Consider the following 19,270-nt stretch of genomic DNA (forward strand, 5'->3'; position numbering starts at 1 on the left):
TGACCCAAACACATAGTTTGTGATGTGGAAAATCAGGCATCTTCCTGGAGGAGATGACCAATGGAAAAGTGGATTCTCTCTTTTTTCCCTTCTACATGTTTGCACATGTGCATGCAAACTGTGCTGAGGCTGGAACCCAGGACTTTTTGCTCTTGCTTTTTTGGCTCAAGGCTGGCACTCTACCACTTGAACCACCCCTACACTTTCCACTTTTTGATGGTTAATTGACGATTAATCTGCCCCCGGCTGGCTTTGAGCCATGATCCTCAGATCTCAGCCTCCTGGGTAGTTAGGATTGCAGGCATGAGCCATAGATGGCTGGAAGAGTGGGTTTTCTAGAAGAATTGAATTCTAAACAGAAGATATGGAACCAAGAAAGTGTAGGGAGTGTTGGGAGGGGCCAAGAATCTTAGGGGCCAGGAGCTCAGGTGAACAGTGTTGGGTGAGCGTGGTGGGAATGAGATTTCCCAGATTTGTGACCAGGAAGCCCAGCAGATCCCAGTGAGACCCACAAGGGCTGGGCCAGTCCAGCAGGAAGTCATGGTTTAGGAAAGTAAAGCCTGCGCAAGGCAACATGCAGGGCTGATCTCACTGGCACGTGACCTGGGCAATCCCGTGGAGCCTTGCATTTCCAAGAACCTCGTGATTGGTTTAATGCTTTGTTGTTTCTGTCTTGCAATCATTCAAGGAGCCCTGGCTTTTTATTTTGCAGAATTATGCAGCCACATTTGGAGCCAGGGTCATCTTCTTCTATGGAAGATGGGGACTTTGTTTCAGGGTGGGGGACTGTAAGAGGCTGGAAATGAAAGGCAGGAGTGGGCGATGGGGAAGACCTGGGATTTCCACTTCCTAAAGTGCAGTCTTGGATACCCTCTGCCGATGGTTATTTCTATTCTGCAATGAGTTTAGACACCAACAACGATGCCCCTTGATACATAGTGGACACCTACCTTATTCTCTTTACTAGAATACAAGCTCCCTCATGTGGCTCATATTTGTTGAATGAATATGTGAATTGCTTGGATGGATGTACACATACACAGGCCCCAGTGTCAATATGAGGGGTGTACCTCCCTCGGCTGTTTCCCTGTCTAGCCTTCAGCTGCTCAGCCACAGAACGGGTCTGGGAGATGGGAATGGGAGATGGGAATGCATCGTACTGCCTCCAGGATGCTTCTGTGAACAGAGGGTGATGAACTCACGTCAGACCGCTTTCTCCTTCAGCTGTCAAAAATAGACTAGGGCCCCCAGATGACTCAGGTAACCCCTAGACGGGGAGGAGGAGGCGGCTCTGGTCCACTCCTAATAGGAAGCAGATGACACAGGAGTTCAGATACTGGCCTGTCTCCCACAAACCTCATGCACATGAAGGCCATGGGGCAAATGAGGGCGTCCCCCAAGACCAAGAAAAACAGTCCTGGGGTAGCTGGGAATGGGAGAGAGCACCAGGACATGGCCAGGGCAGGAAGCCAGGTGGAGGGAAGTGGACGGCACTGGCCAGCGGTGCTCTGCCTCGTGCCTGGCAGGAATCCCAGCCACCAACTTTGCTTCCCCACGCGTGACTCTGTCCTGTCTTCAGCCCGAGGTGGTGCATTCCTCGTGCCCCCCCCCCAGCCTCCCTCATTCTCAGGTGAACCCCCCCACCCCGCCCTCTCTAAGATGTTTTGGTCTGCCACTCCCTTTCAGCTCATGTTAACCATCACCTCTCAAACCTGTCAGGAGGCCTTGGGGGCTCCAAGCAAGTGAACTGCAGGGAAAAGCACCGAGATTTAGAGGGGAGCTGCCTGGGAAAGGGATGGGCCGGCTCATTAAGGCTTCCTCCTCCTCCCACCCTTCCCAGGTCACTTTTCTGTAGCGTTATTGACTCGGCATTAGTTATCCGTCCAAGGTCACCAGGCCTGGCCCAGCCATAAATCATGGCCGCTGGACGGAGCGGAGAATCCCGGGATCCATCGCAAAGCCCAGCCCGCGAGAGGCGCCGAGGGCCGCAGGCTCATCTGCGGAGGAAGGCCGGGTCCCGCCTGCGTGTGTCCCTCCTTCCTCCCGGCGTCGGTCGGCCTCCACGCAGCCTCTCCCTCCGGCGCGCACTCCTCCACGCTCCCCCCACAAGGGGCCGGCGCCCGTTTCCGCCGTTTCGCTCACCCACCGCGCTCCCCAGTTCCGGGCTTCCAGGAGCATGGACAGAACTCCCTCAGGGGGAACTGAGGCACAGAGTCCCAAGCGAAGGTGAACCGGGGGGGGGGGGGGCGCTCTCGATCCTGCACGCTAGGCCACTAGGCTCGGATCGGCAGTCCCGGCTCCCCGGCCGAGCGCCCGTCCGGCCGCCACGCCCGCGCCGTGGCAGCGAGGTCTGGGCGCTTCCAGAACTCCAGGAGACGGTGGGTCGGGGGTGGGGGCGGGGTGTCCCCTAAAGCCCATTGCAGATCGGGGATTCCCCCAAACCCCCTCCGCTCAGAGGCCCCACTGCACCCCACCTGCCTTCGGGCCCTGTGCGGCCTCTTCGCCGGTCCTCAGGCGCCCTCTGCTGGCAGCGCCCGGGAAGCGCGCCTCAGCCTCAATGCCCACCCCGTCCCCAGCCCCCCTCCCCCCGGTGCCCCCCCCCCACTCCCCGCACCTGGCACCCTGGCACCTCCTCCCAGCCAGGCCTGGCCCGAGGCCTAGTCATCCCCCACTCCCATCCTCTTCTCAACTCCGTAGGCTTGGTGGTTCCTTGAGGGTGGACAGAGCGAGGGCCATAAAGCCCGACTTGCTCACAGTGGAACGGAACAGAGTACTGAACTCGGAGCCAGGCTCTGCGGGGGATCTGCAGTCCAGATTCACTCTTAGCTTGGGCGGCGGTGGAGGCTTCCCGGATTCCTCTTCCTCACTGGAGGAAGGCCAGGCTGCCCAATGTCCCAGGACCGTTTGCTGGCAGAGGGACAGGGCTCAGCCTCTGGATCCTCTCCCCTAAAACTGCACCCTAAGGGGCCTGGACTTTCTCCCCGTTGGGTAGCCTGAAACGAAGGGAAGCCAAGGGAGGCTGATTTATTTCCACTTTGGGGTCTAGCTGGCCGGCAAGGTGAGAGACTTAACCAAGGCCCAAGTACTAAGCCTGAGATAGAGGGAGAATGTCTCCGGCTAGCAATGCACCATCAGTACTGTGGTAATCCCTGTGAAACACAACAGGGGTGTGTGTGTAAGGGGAGGTGGGGCTGAGGGGCCAAGTGTATACAGAGGCCCTGTGAGGGGAAGAGACACCAGTGAAGCATGTACAAAGAGGTATGTGTACCCACAGAGCCTGGACACACCCCTGGCAAGGTCAGGGCTTAATTCCTGAGGGTCGTTCTCCCCCGCCTACATACTAACTCCCTAAAATGGAGGAGGTGAGGTCAGGGAATCCCATTTCAGGGCAGTAGACAATGCTGATTCAGAACTCCAGGTATGAGCCAGACATGGGGGATACACATCTGTAATCCCACCACTAGGGAGGCTGAAACAGGAAAGTGCTGAGTTTGAGGCCAGACTGAGCTGGCCACATAGAACAAGACCCAGTCTAAAAAAGCACATAAACCCAGGTTCCAGGGCTAGGGACTGTGACCTTCAACATTAGCATCAAGATCCCGCTGCAGACTCTGAAATTCAACTTTCCTTGAGTTAGCTCTGTGGGAGAGAGGGGGGAGAGGTTGGGACAAAAAGCCCAGTTAGATCTGGACTACAGCCAGTCACATGGTGGAGCGGAGAAATCTGCTGTGATCTTAGGAAACACCCAGCGCTGACCTTCACATACTATGTGCCTCAAGACTTGTGAATGAATTTTTCTGGGCCTCACATTCCTCATGTAAAAAATGGGGATCCTACAAATACCCAAAGGGGTACATGATACAAGCCATGTGTGGGGCTGAGTTACATGTAGCCGGGCTGGACTGAGCTTTCAACCAACACATAAGGCAGACACATGGCACAGCAGCTTGAGGCTCCTCCTACAACCTGAAGAATATTCATTGCTCTTCCCCAACCTTTAAGCGAGCTGGCCCCCCAGTGGAAATCCAAAGCATCCACCGGGGCCCCATGAAAAAAGTACTTTTGAAAACTCTGGCCTAAGATCCCTTTCCCTTGTTTACCTGTTCCTACTCTGTATAACACATCTTTTTGTTGTTGTTGTTGGTCAAAGGGCCTGATCTCTGGACCTGGGCACTGTCCCTCAGCTCTTCAGCTCAAGACTAGCACTCTACCACTTGAGCCATAACACCACTTCGGGCTTTTTTCTGCTTAAGTGGTGTTGAGGAATTGAACCCAGGGCCTCATGCATATGAGGCAAGCACTCTACCACTGAACCAACTTCCCAGCCCCTATATAAACACATTTCATGGTTACCCAGGCTGAGCTCTCTCCAGGGCCCCACTGGCTGAAGTCAAGGTCCTGGCCAGCTGGGGCTTTTCTTTGGGATTTTGGGGAAGAACTGCTACATGTTCATTCTTGTTGCTGGCAGAATTCAGTTCATTGTGGTTGCAGGACTACAGTTTCTGCTGCTTCCTTTGTTGGCTGTCAGCTCCTTAGAGAGGGTCTGACCTTCTCTTGTTCTTATGTTCTGAATCTGCTCTGCTTTTCAAGGGCTCATGTGGCTAGACTTGATGCAACCCAGATAATGTCCTTTTTGCCATGCAATGTGACATAAGACTCATGACTTAAAAGTCAAAGATTCCACTCATGCTCAAAAGGGAGGAGACTAAAGAAAGGCAAGAGTCACTGCTTAGACTTCTGCCCCACCATATTCAGCCTCCACATAGTTCCTGTCTGATTTTTGGGAGGCCTTGGGCCAGTCACCTGGCCATCTTTGGCCTTCAGTTTCCTCATTTGTAAATGGGGAAAGGAGCTGGATGAAATAGGAATACCCCTCCCAGGACTCACGTAACTGTGGCACCAGACTGCAGGAGTGGGTCCTACTGCCCAGAGAAGAGCAGAACCATTTCCATGCTGACCTCTGAAGGGCTCTGTAGAGAATGAGTAAAAGCTAGCTGGGCACCAGTGGCTCATGCCTGTAATCCTAGCTACTCAGGAGGCTGAGATCTGAGGATCGTGGTTCAAAGCCAGCTCAGGCAGGAAAGTCCCTGAGACTCATCTCCAATAAACCACCAGAAAAACCAGAAGTGGCGCTGTGGCTCAAGTGGTAGAGCACTAGCCTTGAGCTGAAGAGCTGAGGGACAGCGCCCAGGCCCAGAGTTCAAGCCCCACGACGGACAAAAAAACAAAACAAAAAAACCTACTACACCCACCCAGCATTCAGCTCAGCTAGCTCGGCACAGGAGGAGGAAGAGGCCCACCCATCCAGCTGGCTGGGCTGCGAGGAGCACCGACGACTTCAGTCAGTCTGAGACCACAGCTGCTTATGGGGCCTACTCACCACAAAGAATCTTCCTGCAGTCTGCACGTGGCAAGTGGCCTGCATGTGGCTGCTGAGGGGGCTGAGGGCAAAGGGCCGGTCAGTGAGCCCCCCCTTCACCTCACCTCTTAATCCAGCAGGCCTCCGGTCTCTGCTCCCAAGCTCATGCTATCAACCCCCATTTCAGCCTCTGGGTCTTCAGAAGGCCTTCTCAGCTCTTCTTGCCCTTCCTACCCGGGCAGGTTTAGTGCCCTGGGCCCTGTGACAGTCCCCATCGATTTCTGAGCCCCCACTCCCCACACAAAGATGGAGCAGAGTCCCATGTTTCTCCTAGGATCCCACCTGTCCTTCCCAGGGGCCATTTTCAGCGCTGCACACAAGCTGTGTGGTGGTGGTGCGCTCCTACCCCAGCAGGCTCCCACCAAGGCTTAGAAGAGGGGCTGGAAGGAGACCCTCCCCAACTCCATCCAAGCGCGGGAGCTGGGTAAGAGGCAGGGAAATGAATATTAATTTATCATGATTAGGCAAATCCGGCAGGGAGAGCCGATTCAGGCGGAGGAGGCTAAAAAGATGAATTTCAGCAATAAAATTAAATAAGGACGGACGGGCGGCCCCTCCTCCCTCCCGCTTTGCTGATCTCTCTCTTTCTTACAATTTATGAGGCCAATTATGAAGATGAGGTTGGAAGTTCCTGGAACTTCACTAAATGCAAACGGCGGTCCCTGCTGTTCCCATCAAATTAATTAACCGCGCGCTATTGATGGCCGCTCAAGGCTGACGCAGGCGGTCCGCCCTGCGGCCTCCTCCATGGACACGAGGACCCAGAGCCCAGAGCCCAGCTAGGGTGCCACTACCTTCCACAGTCCCTGGCTAACACCACCAGTGATCCTCTTCAGCCTTCAGGACTTGAGACCTTCAGGACACAGGGGCTATCCCCAGAGACCTTGGATGTGCAGCCACGGTCATACAGTCTCAAACACACAAACACAGGGCCAGGAGTGGATATTAGGTAAACAGACAATGACCACATGGACACATACCCAGGGGCACCTACAAACACACAGTGCTGCCAAACTGAGGGGTGGGTGTGGACAGATGCGCTGAGCTGGCAGGTTACAGGAGGTGCACTATGTCCGGGGCTTTGGACCTGCTTAGTCAAGGCCAAGCCCACGGCCTGCAGACAGAGGTGCCACCACTGGCTTCAGTCACACAAGCAGCGGTAGTGGCCCTCCTTGCCTGGCTCCGATTCATCCCCCAGACGCATGCTTAGAGCTTTCTCACCTCTGGGCCCAGGGGTCTTCAGAAGCAGGACTTCCCAGCAGCTCAAGGATTCTGGAAATCTATCTGCCATATCCACACTGGAGGTCTTGAGCTTAGCAGCCCAGCCTAGGCTGGGGCAGTTCAACCCTTGGAACTCTGGGCTGGGATATGGCTGGGCTGGCTCACACTGCGATGCCCACTGTGGGTGCTGCTGGGAGGACCCTGTCCCACTGCCCCTCGCTGCTCCCCATGTGTACCTAGAACCCAACAGGCCAAGTTTGGTTTATCCTGTTTGCCTTTCATAGCAAGACATGGCCATGATCCACGTCATCATCTCAGGCCCTGGGTAAAGGTTGAGGTTGCCGAGCTTGGCAGGGCCAGGGCAGGATAGCCCAGAGAGGACTTGAGTCCTGGGCAACTGAGGCAGCCAATGCAGAAGGTGCAGAGGGCTGAGGCTCAGGTTCAAGAGGCTTCTTTTAGCCGGGCATCGGTGGCTCACGCCTGTAATCCTAGCTACACATGAGGCTAAGATCTGAGGATCATGGTTCAAAGCCAGCCTGGGCAGGAAAGTCTGTGAGACTCTTACCTCCAATAAACCACCAGAAAACCTGAAGTGGCATTTTGGCTCAAGTGGTAGAGTGCTCGCCTTGAGCTGAAGAGCTGAGGGACGGCGCCCAGGCCTAGAGTTCAGGCCCCACAACCAATCAAAAAAAAAAAAAAAGAGGCTTCTTTCTCCCATACCATGGCAGGTACATAAGAGGATTTCCACCTCACTGTACTGCACACCCACTGTCCCCAGCCCCCCCCACACACATACTGCACACCCACTGTCCCCAGCACACATACACACACACACACACATACACACACACACACACACACCACCCCCCGCCCCGGCTCTGCATGCAGCATTATCACAGGAACAAACGGCCACAAACTTAATGGCTTAAGACAACATAGACTAGTTATGTCACACTTCTACTGGTTGGAAACACATAGGGTTTTACTGGGAAGAATGGCTGTTGGCAAGGTGGCGTCATTTCTGGAGGACCTAGAATAGAATCTGGAGGAATTCTGGAGACACCTTCACCAGCTTCTCTAGATCATACACATTCTAGGCTGGTGGTTCCCATTCCACACTGACACCAGGAACATTGTATCTCTCTGACTTTCCAGCCATGGGCACATTTCTCTTAATGGGGATAGGTTCTCCACTCCTAAGGAATTTTTATTTGGGGCCTCATCTCAGAAAGCTTAACCTTATCTGCTAGTCAAGGAAGAGCGCATCCACCGGCTTGAGGAATACCGTTATGGGTCTCTTTAAGGGCCATTACTCTCCCTACCTCATGTGTGGTCTAATTGAGGCTGGAGGCAGATTTGTAGGGTCCCATTCTTCCCTATCAAAACCAGAGATGACTGCAAGGTAGGTCTGTGGGAAGCTGGGCTGCTAGACAGCACCAGCTTCCTCCCAGGGCTCTGAAATTCACTCTCTCTTTCTGGCAGGATGAGTGCTGAGCTCACCAGAGCCAGGCTCAGGTTCTTAGGTGGTTGGGAACACTTGACAACACCTACTACTTAGTTTGGACTCCAAGAACTTCCCTTGTGCTCACACTATAGCCTTTCCCGAGACTCTGAGCTTGTCCATCTTCATGGCTCTCCTGGCTCCTGATAACATCACACAGCCAGGACATCACCCCCACCTGGGTTCCTGGAGGGTGGAGGCATTCTCCAGCCCAGGATTTCTTGTCACCCCTGTCAGGAGGTGGGTCAGCAGTCTGTATGGTTTGAGGGCAGCTCAAGTTCTGAGTCTTCTGGAGCAAGGGGTTAAAGCATATGGGAAGGGTATCAACATGGAGTTAGACTCTTGATTTCAGAGAGCTCTATCACTCCCAGTGTTCTGGGAACTGTGTATAAGAGGTCATCCTTGACCCAGTGTCCAGCATCCCTTCCTGCTCCCAGCCATGGAAGCCCAAGGGAACCCCTAATAGCTATAGAGCCTAGGAAGTCACCTGTCCATGCCAGACAGCCTGGGTCTCCCTGGGAACAGGCCTACAGAGAGACATGCTCCTTATAAGGGCTTAGGGCCTCGGGAAAGGACACCTTTCAGGTCATTACTAAGCTGCAGAGTGGTGCTCTAGACCCCATCAACAGATGTCAGGGGCTCTAGGCTTGAGTTAGAGGCCCATTCCAGGCTTCTATTTTTGTTTTTTTTTGAGACAGGATCTAACTATGTAGCCAGGTTAGCCTTGAACTTGTGATCGTCTGCTTCAGTTTCCTAAGTATTTGGGCTTAACGGTGTGCCCCACTAAGCCCAGCTGGATCCTAAGACTGACACAAAGACACAAGAAAGGCAAAGACAAGCTCTGGGACTCTGTAGATAAAAGGATCACAAAACTACACACACACACACACACACACACTCACCCTACATCTGCCACCTTGGAGATTAGATCCCATCTTTGGGCCTAAATTCCCCACATATTCTACCTCAAAATCATCCACAACACAGGACCTTACCAGGATCCTCCCAGACAGCCTTCTCCTGCCTCTGAGATCACATCTCTCATTATCTCCTTCCAGACACCTAGCCCCATCAATCCCCCATCCTACAAGGTCCAAACTCAGAACATCTGCTTGGCCTACCTGTGGACTGGCCCTCATTTGTTCCACCAAACCTAATCCTGTGGATTCATTTTCAAGCTTCTACTTGGCTGGCATTCCTAATTCCCAACATTCTTCTAAAATCAGTCCTTAATTATCCCCAAATAGAGCATCTAACACCTTTCAAGTAGGCCATTTCCTGCTACTCTACCCTTCCTCTGCTCCTGGCAGCCTCCATGACCACTCCATCCCCCACCAGTTGTACACCTCCCACCATTTCCTACAAATCTTGTCACCTTTGTTCATGACTTACAACTACGCAGGTCTTGGGCAGGGCCCACAAGAGATGCTGACAGGTAGGCAGCAAAGCCCCTCATGCCCGACTGGTTTTCCCTCTTTACAACCAGCTACCCCAGAGCCCATTCTGAGTTCAGGAGCTCTCTAGACTAGGCCTGGCTAGGGAGTTAGTGCAGCACTTCTGGCCTCTGCTGTCCACCCTCATCTCCTAACTGCCTGGGCAGAGGGAGGCCACAGACACGGAGCTCACAGACACGGGGAAGGCTGCATATCAAATGCACTTTACTGGGCCCCTGGGACTTCAGAAGCCATCCTTGGGAGCCTGATGCACCTTTCCTAGCAGCCCCAGCTGTCAGGAAGTGGTGCAGGGACTCCATGTGGGATGGCTCATTCTTCTTGGAAGGGTCTTAGATGATGCAGGGCCCGCAGCTGTACCCCTCTCCCCCCAGCAGCCCTCTATCCCATTTCTAGCAGTTAGAGCTTTCTCAGGGCAGGAACGGGGATCCTGAGCCCTCGGCACAGGAAGCTGGCTTCACACCAGCCATCTGTTCCAACTTACATGGGGCAGGGGGCCCTGTGGAGAGCAGCAGCCTGTTTCTGTCTGGGAGAGTGCTAGGCAGGCCCAGGGGACCAGGCTCAGAGCCCTGGGCTTAGGCTCACTGAAGACAGCAGGTGGTTGAGATAGAGGGCTTCAGCCAGCTGAAGCCAAAGGGGTACTACATGGTCAGTTCAGCGGAGTCCCCCCGAACTCCAGCCATCAGGGGTCACCAGTCTCGCTCAGCCGGTTCTCTATAGGGTAGGCCTAAGAGTCGGAAGACCTCCTTCTCGGTGGGCGTGGGCAGTACTTGGCCACACACCTTGGAGCCTTGAGTGTTCCGGACCACAGCTGTGCTGAGGGCGTGCTCTGATAGGCTCATGCCCTTGGTCTTGGCCAGAGCCCTCATGGAGCGGTTGAAGTGGGCAGAGCCAGTGAAGTACAGCAGAGCGCAGGCGAACTCGCTGTGGGGCACAACGATGATGTCCAGTCGACGGTGCCGCCGCCCTGGCCCTGGGAGACGGCACACGCCCAAGTACTTCTGCTGCTGGCCATTCTCCTCCTGGCTCACCAAGTCATCTGTGAGGAACCCTGGCCCAACACAGGGGATGGCAGGGAGGATGTGGAGCCAGGCACGGGATCGCCTACCCTCCCGGCTCTCCTGATCTCCTGCCTTCTCACCTGGATTTGTGTCTGAGCAGAGACGGTTGCCGCCTCTGGGCCCATCTCCTAATTTATGAGATGTGGATAATAATTTTGCCTATCTCTGCTAGCGTCACAGGGGTGAGACCTTCAGCCTGTGGGTGCTATAAGGCTCAGTGTCATGTCCTTGAGGACTCGTTACCTGGTGAAATGGAATTCTTGTCAAGTTCGCCTTGAACACTGAGCTGAACTGTGCCTTCCTGTGGCTACCCCTCCACTCCCGTCTATCCACTCCCCCAGTGATGGAGTGCATACCTTGCTGTCGAAGGCGGTCGAGGAGAGGGCTGAAGATGCCCCGGTGGGACCGGCCATCTGGGTGAGTGATGAGCACGTCCACATCGCCACAGGTCCCTTTCCCCCGTCGGTATGAGCCACATGCCACACACAGCAGCCCAGAGTTGAAAGCCTGAGCTGAGAGCCGGACCTAGGAAAGGATATGGGTGAGCAGCTCTGGAGTTAGAGCCCACTAGACTGTTCTTCCCTGTGAGAGTACCTTCCCTGATCATGGCACCCTCACTCTATAAAGACCATCTACAGGGCTGGGAAGGTGGCTTAGTGGTAGAGTGCTTGCATAGCATGCATGAAGTTCTGGGTTCGATTCCTGAGTACCACATAAACTGAAAAGGCCAGAAGTGGCATTGTGGCTCAAGTGGTAGAGTGCTAGCCTTGAACAAAAGAAGCTCAGAGACAGTGGGTAGGCCCTGAGTTCAAGTCTTAGGACTGGCAAACAAACAAGCAAACAACAACAACAACAAAAAACACAAGACAATCTCCATGCCTGCTACCAGTCTAAAGGCCACGCCAGGGACCACTGCTCTCTCTTGGCCCCACAGGATCAGAGAAGAAACAGCCTCTACTGCAGGGGCAAGAGGGAGGAGAGACTGAAGACCTAGGTTCTGCCTCTGTGGGAGGGCATTCACCTTTCACTGCTTTAAGAACAGCTGGGACACATTCTCTTGGCCTTGCCCCAACCTATACCCATGTGTCCAGGTCTGTGAAACACCACTAAAACCAAGAGGCCAGGCCCTGGCAGCTCCACCTGTCTATGGGTTTAGAACTAAAGGCAGAGTACATGAGATGGGGCTTGAGGCCTGAGCAGGGGGCTGGCAGCAAGCCCTGGGCCCAGGCCTGGGAGAAAATGGAGCACAGAAATCTAACTGCATCTGTGGGAGGGTCAAGAAAGGAAGCAGAGGGGCTGATCTGAGCCTAGGCCCATATCATCTCCCTCCTGCAGGAGGAACAGAGCTGGGAGACTGTCAGTTCAGGGATTCTCCCTCGCCAAGGAGCAATAAGCCCATTAGTTTGCACCCTTTCGTATGTAGATGTATCCCCGCCTCCACCCCAGGACAACCAGATCTCCAGGGCCCTGGATACCTACCACCAGGACACCTCAATTCCCATGACAGGCAGAAGGCTCTGCTAATCCCCTCAAGCCCTTCTAAGGGCCTCCAAGGAGAATGGGAGGAGGAGGTCCAGATGAGTAATCCCATCAAACCCCCTAAAACTGGAACCCTATATGGAGGCATAAAGGGGGGTGACAGGTGGAAAACCTCTTCTGCTCTGACGGGTGAGGGCTGGAGGCTGGCCCGGACATTCTCTGTGCCTGGAGACCGTGGCTGAGTGACAGTGTCATCCCTAGCACCATGGCGTGGAGATGGGAGGACAAAGGGGACTGGCTGTCCATCCAGCGCTGGTTTCATAGTTTCAAGACCTGAAATGGGGCTGGAGGCTGCTTCAGCTAAATTAGGCCAGTGTCTCTAAAGTCTTCCTATTAAGTCCTTTTCAGCCACAGTGAAAGAACCTTACCAGAACACCAGCCCTTAATCCTGATTCCAGCTGAACAAATGACACATCTAGTCCTATGTACCCTGACTCCCTCTACTGTAGACTATATAAACAATCTCTAACCCAGCTCTAACCCAAACCTTACCTTGGCCAGCTACAAATTCTATTATTTTTTTTTAATTATTATTTTTTTGGTGCCAATCCTGGGACTAGAACTCAGGACCTACGCACTGGCCCTGAGCTCTTTTTGCTCAAGGCAAGTATTCTACCACTTAAGCCACAGCTCCTCCACTTTCACTTGTTTTTCTGGTGGTTAAGTGGAGATAAAAGTCTCACAGATTTTCTTGCCCAGGCTGGCTTTGAACCACAATTAGCTCAAAGCCTCCTGAGTAGCTAGAATTACTGGCTAACAAATTTTATACAAATTTTACAATGCTGGGCATCAAACCCAGAGCCTTGGGCATGCTAAACACATACTCTATCACTGACCTTCATACTTAGCCATTGACAACTACAATTTTTTTTTTTTTTTGGTCATGGGTTTTGAACTCAGGGCCTGAATGCTGTCCCTAAGCTCTTTTTGCTCAAGGCTAGTGCTCTACCACTTTAAGCCACAGCTCCTCTATGTTTTTTTGTGTTTGTTCGGTCGTGGGACTTGAACTCATGGCCTGGTCACTGTCCCTCAGCTCTTCAGCTCAAGGCTAGTGCTCTATCACTCGAGCACAGAGCTACTTCCAATTTTCTGGTGGTTAATTGGAGATAAGAGTCTCACAGACTTTTCTGCCCAGGCTGGCTTTTGAACCATCATCCTCAGATCTCAGCCTCCCAGCTTCCACTATGGTTTTCTGGTGGTTAAGTAGACTCTGGCAGTTAATAAGAGTCCCATAAGCTGGGTGCTGGTGGCTCATGCTTATAATCCTAGCTACTTAGGAGGCTGAGATCTGAGGATCATGATTCATAGTCATCTGGGACAAGAAAATCCATGAGACTCTTACCTCCAATTATCCACCAGAAAACCAGAAGTGGCACTATAGCTCACAATGGTAGAGCACTAACCTTGAGCAAAAAAGCTCAGGGACAGTGCCCAGGCCTGAGTTCAAGCCCCACACCTGACAAAAAAAAAGAAGCAGAAAAGAAAAAAAAAGAGTCCCATAGACTTTGCTGCTCAGGCTGGCTTTGAACCACAATCCTCAGATCTCAGCCTCTGGAGTCACTAGGGTTACAGGCGTGAGCCACCAGTGCCTGGCGACAACTACAAATTTTAACAGCAACCTGTACAAAGGAAACACTTCTAACGAAGGGTTAACCTTTACTCAATCTTGATAGAAACTTCTTCAAATCCTACAACTAAGCCTATGGGCTCTGTACTCCTAGTCTAACAGCAACCTAACCTGACAAGCTATGTGTGGGCTTTGGAAAGTCCATACAGCTGGAAAAAGATACAGAACATGGCACATTTGTTCACTGTACAAGAGAGTGAACAGTTTTCATCAGGTTCTTAAAGAAGTCTATAAATCTAAAAGCATTACAAACCTCTGCCCTAACCTAAGCTTATTCAAATTTCCAAACCCAGTACTTAGGAAACTGGCCCCCCTTTATTCTAGGCTAGCTTTACCCAGCACTCCAGCTCTCTGACACTGGGAACTCCCATCCAGAGGGCCAGTGTTGAAACCCCCACCCCCCCCAAGCAACACAGCTACCAGCCCTCCTCTGGGCCTGCAGCTTCAGTTGTAACTTGTTCTTTCTCCAGCCTCTGGTGACCCACAGCTTCCTCTATCTGTGAAGCTCCCCAGCTGAGGTACCAGGGATTTTTGGCTTCTATCCAGAACCTTATAGCAGGGCCTGGCTCTCCTCACTTCTCTGGGATACCTGCTTACCATCTGCTCAATCTCTGCAGCCTCCTCCCTGGGCATGCGCTCTAGGAAGTCATCATAATGCTTTAGGCCGATGGCTTGCTGGGCAGTCAGGGAGGCCAGGCTTCGGATGTCTTCTAGGCTCCTGAAGCCCTGGAAAACAAAGCAGCCAGAGAGGAGGCTATGAGGGTCCAAGACTGATAAGGTGGCACAAATGAGCTGACTCCAGGGGCATCTGTCAACAGACTAAGGTCTAAACATCTAACCCCAGAAAGGGACCTAGGAAAGGTGGGGTTATGGAGGACAAGCCAAAATCTAGAAACACTGGCTCCTGACTCTGATTTGTCAGTAGGTCTGGCTTCTTCACTATTATTAAGCTCCCCATATGATTCTGGGCACTGCTAGAAAGACATATATCCCAGGACCTGGCCTCAGACAGAAGGCACTTTCTGGACAGAGAAACACTCTTCTTGTTCCTAACTATTCTTCGTGTTTGTGTGTGTCAGGGAGGCATGTTACCTGGGGCTTGACCTCAGGACCTGAGCACTGTCTCTTAGCTTTCTCACTTGCAAATGCTCTATCACTTGAGTCACAGCCTACTTCTGGCTTTTTTGGTTGTTAACTGGAGGTAAGAATCTCACAGACTTTCTTGCATAGGCTAGTTTTGAACTATAATCTTCAGATCTCAGCCTCTTGAGTAGCTAGGATTATACATGTGAGTCAATAGTACCAGCCTGCTACTGACTATTCTTCAAGGATACCAAGTCATAGGGCTATTCTGGAAGTTAAGAGGGGTCTATATATGAGCCCTGGTGAAAAGTAATTTTCTTATTATAGTCTGGGTTCATTTTCATCAGAGAATAAGGTAGAAACAGGACTTAGGTCACCCCGATACCGAGAGGAAGGAGCTATGGGAGCAGAGGCTCTGAGACATAACAATACTAAAACAGCAGCTGGACTAGGAACCTGTTGGTACCACATCTGGGCAGTCTTGGTCCCAGCTCCCCAGATGTTGGAGAAGAGCTCCAAGACAGGCACACTCTCACTGATATGGTCCAGCTTTCGCAGATGTCCACTTTCCAGGATCTCCATAATCTTCTCAGCCATGCGCTTGCCAATTCCAGGAATGCTGCAGGCCTCCTAAGAGAAGAGGCAGCAGAGGTGAGGAAGAGGAATGAGAGGTTGGGAAGAGGATAGAAGCTGACTCCTTCAGCAAATGTCTGTCTGAAAGCCAGCCTAACAACTGTTGGTCTGTGTGGAGCTCAGGTGCAGGTAAAGGGAAGTTTAGACAGAAAACATGCTATGCTAGGTAACCTGTCTTTTGATTCCTGGAAGGGCAGAGACCAATAATAAGTAGGGAGTAGGGCTGGGAATGTGGCTCAGTGGTAGAGTGCTTGCCTAGCATGCATGAAGCCCTGGGTTCGATTCCTCAGTACCACATACACAGAAAAAGCTGGAAGTGGCGCTGTGGCTCAGGCGGTAGAGTGCCAGCCTTGAGTAAAAGCAGCAGTTCAGGGACAGTGCCCAGGCCCTGAATTCAAGCCCAGGACTGGCAAAAAAAAAAAAAAAAAAAGAAGTAGGGAGTAGCCAGGCACTGATGGCTCACCCCTGTAATCTTGGCTACTCAGGAAGCTGAGATTTGAAGATTGTGGTTTGAAGCCAGCCTGGGCAGAAAAGTCTGTGAGAGTCTTATCTCTATAAACTACAAAAACAAAAACAGAAGTGGAGCTGTGGCTCAAGTGGTAGAGCACTAACTTTGAGCAATAAAGCTCAGGGGCAGTACCTTCACCACCACCACCACTACCCTTATTACTGTACCAGAGAAAGCAACATTGACTGTCAGTTTACTGTATGTAGGTTCTGTGCGACAGAGACTAAGTTCCTTTTATCCTCACAGGGGCACGTAAAGGGATCTTAGTGTTAATTCCTTTTTATTTATGGGGACACTGATGCTCAGAATTAAGTAACTTGGGCTCCAGAGTCTAATTTTTTTGGGGGGGGCAAGTCCTGAGACTTGAACTCAGGGCCTGGGCACTATCCTTGAGCTTCTTTTGCTCAAGGATAGCACTCTACCATTTGAGCCACAGTACTACTTCCGGCCTTTTCTGTTTATGTGGTATGAGGAATCAAACCCAAGGCTTCATGAATGCTAGGCAAGCACTCTGCCACTAAGCCACATACCTAGTCCCAGAGTCTAAATTTTTGTTTAAAAAATTGTTTTCAGTACAGGGATTTGAACTCAGAGCCTCAAGCTTGCTTAGTTTGTTAGACTGGTGCTCTACCACTCATCACCAAACTTGCTTTTTGCTGGTAATTTTGGATAGAGAGTCCAAGGATTTTTCTGCTCAGTCTGACCTAAAATCTTAATCCTTAATCCTTCTGAGTAGCTAGGTTTGAGCCACCTGCACCTGGATAAATTTTTTTTAAATATATGTTTAAATATATGTTTATTTGTTTTTCAGTACTGAGGGTGGAACCCAGAATCTCATAAAGGCCAGGCAAGAGTTCTCCTACACAGCTACATCCCCAGCCCTTGTTTTGTTTAGATAGTGTTTCACTGGGTAGCTAAGGCTGGCTAGAAATTTATGATCCTCCTGCCTCATCCTCCTGAGTGCTAGGATTACTGCTATGTGGCACCACAACAGGCTTTAAACTTTTCATTATGTAAAAAACTCAGAAATAGAACAGTATTATGGACCCCTAAGCTATCGTCATCTAACTTCAATTACCTAGATGTTGCTGATCTGCTTTCAACAGTTTCCCATTTTGTTTTGGTTGTGCCAATCCCAGACAACATAAGATATTGACCACTAAATCTGATGCCCACTGGTGACTGGTGCCTCCACTAAACCCCTAGCTGGTACAGAGATGTGTCCCCGTTATTCCCAGAGTACCTGGAAGGAGCTGACAGGCTTGTGGAAGCTCTTGAGGGCATTGATGGCCTTGGCATAGCCCAGAGCCCTCCACTTGTCTCCCTGGACATTGTAGGCTTTGGCCAGCACTTCCAACTTTTCTGTGATGTGCAGGTTGTGGTTGGTTGCCTTCTGGCTCGAGGGCTGTGCACACACCCATTTATCCAAGGACTCCAGGGCTGGGCCAGGACCAGCATCTTCCTCAGGGGTAGTAGGGTAGTGCCCGCTGATTAAGGCTTCCAGATCAGCCGCACTAACCTGTGGCCCTTCCCCATCACTGGATTCATCATCTGAGCTGGGCTTGACATAGTGAGAGGAGAAAAAAAGGCAAAAACTTCTTGTCCTCTGTGAGGAGAACTCCTTAAAAGTGGGGGTTGTGTTTATGGGGGTGACTGTTACTCAGATTCAAAGTTGAGATTGGGCCTTTGTATTGGGCTTGGGTCTTTTTAAGTATGGGGCTAATTCCATGTGGCTTTCCCCAGTGCCCAGCCTTAGGATCCCCAGTGGTGGGAGGCGGACACGGCTTAGGAGTGATGTGTTGGGAAGAGCTAAATGGCTTCATAATCAAGACAGCCCTTCTGTGTCAAGAGCCTAGGAATTTTTGAATAATCACTGGCTCCTCCCCATTTCTGTTATCAAATTTCCACATAGGGAGGCTCCTGACCTGGGCTTGGGTTCTTGATGCCTCTTCTGCCTTTTGGATAGGAGAGACAGCTCTGGTGGGAAGAGGGGGAGGAGTTAGGGCTGTCCTAGGCAGAATGTCATGGGTCCCAGGAGGAGCAGAAGTGTGTTGGTCCGTTTTGCTGGGCTGTGGCTGGTCCAAGAACCTAGGGGAATGACAGGAGGTGAAGACACTCACCCTATCTCTGACCCCAATCCTTCTCTCCTCTGAAACCTCACTTCCCAATGTGTCAAAAAAAAAAAAAAAACCAACAAAAAAAGTAAGTTATTTTGAATAACTCAAGAAGAGACTCAAGATGCTACCGGAGTGAAACACTGGGAGAGAGTGAGGGAAGGAATGATAGCGTCCAAAAAAGAAATGTCATCTTTACCTGACTTGGGGAACTATAACCCCACTATATGCAGCTTTATAATAACAAGAAAATTTGTTCTTAAAAGAGATGCTACCAGAAAATTTTTGAGAAAAGACTGGGAGCAGCCCACCTGTGAGGGATGAGGATGCTGAATCTAGCAGTGTCCACCAGCCTCTTCTCTTGCAGACACAAGCTCAGCCAGGCTGACTTCACCAGCTGGACACCCGAAGGCAGCAGAGGTAGCCTGAGTAGGCGAAGAGCCCGCTCACAGTCCATGCCTTCATCCACCACAATGTGAGTGATCCCTGGGGTCTGGGCAGGACATATCTGGCCACCATGCTGGACAATCTGCTTCTCAAAGAGTTCTGCCCGGGCTCGTCCAATGCCAGTGGGCAAAATATGGGCCCGTATGGAACTTAACCACTCTGTGAAAGGGACATCCAAATCTTATTGCCATAACTGATATATAATCAAAATAAACATTTTCTTGTCTTCCAGACAGGCTGACTTTGGGAGATTTTACCACAAGTATACATACACTTGAATGTTAGGAGTAAGGATTTAATTTTTTTTTTTTTTTACAGGTTCTGGGCCTGTGAGCTGTCCTAGAGCTTCTTTTGCTCAAGGCTAGCTCTCTACCACTTGAGCTACAGTGCACTTCCACCTTTTTTGAGCAGTTTATTGGAGATAAGAGTCTCATGCAACGCCGGGGCTGGTGGCTCACGCCTGTAATCCTAGCTACTCAGGAGGCTGAGATCTGAGGATCGCGGTTCAAAGCCAGCCCTGGCAGGAGACACCATGAGACTCCTATCTCCAATAAACCACCAGAAAACCGGAAGTGGCACTGTAGCTCAAGTGGTAGAGCGCTCGCCTTGAGCTGAAGAGCTGAGGGACAGCGCCCAGGACCAGAGTTCAAGCCCCACGACCGACAA

General features: G+C 51.6%; 1 protein-coding gene across 2 annotated transcripts in view; it reads right to left on the reverse strand.

Moving 5' to 3' along the window:
• Positions 1 to 9,788: 9,788 nt before the first annotated feature.
• Poll (polymerase (DNA directed), lambda) overlaps positions 9,789 to 19,270 on the reverse strand; it is an 11,773-nt gene continuing 2,291 nt past the window's right edge. For both annotated transcript variants that reach the window (XM_013017549.1, XM_013017548.1), the window contains exons 3-9: positions 18,469 to 18,763; positions 17,969 to 18,131; positions 17,287 to 17,604; positions 15,359 to 15,532; positions 14,417 to 14,545; positions 11,010 to 11,178; positions 9,789 to 10,643 (exon numbers count right to left, since the gene is read on the reverse strand). In XM_013017549.1, coding sequence (XP_012873003.1) covers positions 10,282 to 10,643; positions 11,010 to 11,178; positions 14,417 to 14,545; positions 15,359 to 15,532; positions 17,287 to 17,604; positions 17,969 to 18,131; positions 18,469 to 18,763 — 1,610 coding nt within the window. In that variant the 3' untranslated portion in view covers positions 9,789 to 10,281. The remainder of the gene's footprint in view (positions 10,644 to 11,009; positions 11,179 to 14,416; positions 14,546 to 15,358; positions 15,533 to 17,286; positions 17,605 to 17,968; positions 18,132 to 18,468; positions 18,764 to 19,270) is intronic.

The sequence above is a fragment of the Dipodomys ordii genome, unplaced genomic scaffold, assembly GCF_000151885.1.
Source record: "Dipodomys ordii isolate 6190 unplaced genomic scaffold, Dord_2.0 Scaffold36, whole genome shotgun sequence".
Lineage (NCBI taxonomy): Eukaryota > Metazoa > Chordata > Mammalia > Rodentia > Heteromyidae > Dipodomys > Dipodomys ordii.